The 423-nt window shown below is 63.6% G+C and overlaps 1 protein-coding gene across 1 annotated transcript in view; it reads left to right on the top strand.

Moving 5' to 3' along the window:
• The window catches only part of LOC103811784 (EF-hand domain-containing protein D2-like), a gene marked incomplete at its 5' end in the record, with an annotated part of 696 nt that extends 318 nt beyond the window's left edge, over window positions 1-378 (top strand). The window contains 2 exons of the mRNA XM_009084779.1: window positions 8-100; window positions 244-378. Of these exons, the coding sequence (XP_009083027.1) occupies window positions 8-100; window positions 244-378 (228 nt within the window). The remainder of the gene's footprint in view (window positions 1-7; window positions 101-243) is intronic.
• Window positions 379-423: the final 45 nt, after the last annotated feature.

Raw genomic sequence — 423 nt, 5'->3', positions numbered from 1 at the left:
GCTGCAGGAGGACAGTGGGCTGCACGCCCTGGCCCGGCTCTCCGAGATCGACGTCTCCACGGAGGGGGTGAAAGGTGCCAAGAACTTCTTTGAGGCCAAGGTAAGGCAGGTGCCAGGGCAGGATGGTGTTGCACCAGGGCAGTTTGGTGCTGGGAGGGCAGGAGGTGGAGAAGTTGGGGTGGGCAGGAGGGCTCGGAGGGGTCTCAGGGGACCCAGCTGCGATGTGCCCTTGTCCATCCTCAGGCACAAGCCATCAACGAAGCCAGTCGCTTCGAGGAGGAGATCAGGGCAGAGCAGGAGGAGAAGAAGAAGCAGGCAGAGGAGCTGAAGCAGAGGAAGGCAGCCTTCAAGGAGCTGCAGTCCACCTTCACGCAGTGATGGGGCCGGGCAGGACTGGTCAGCGGTGCCCGGGCTGGGAACGCT

This window comes from Acanthisitta chloris, unplaced genomic scaffold (assembly GCF_000695815.1).
Source record: "Acanthisitta chloris isolate BGI_N310 unplaced genomic scaffold, ASM69581v1 scaffold8291, whole genome shotgun sequence".
Taxonomy (NCBI): domain Eukaryota; kingdom Metazoa; phylum Chordata; class Aves; order Passeriformes; family Acanthisittidae; genus Acanthisitta; species Acanthisitta chloris.
The sequence above is the reverse complement of the archived record's forward strand: the minus strand, read 5'-3'. Positions and strand labels throughout refer to the sequence as shown.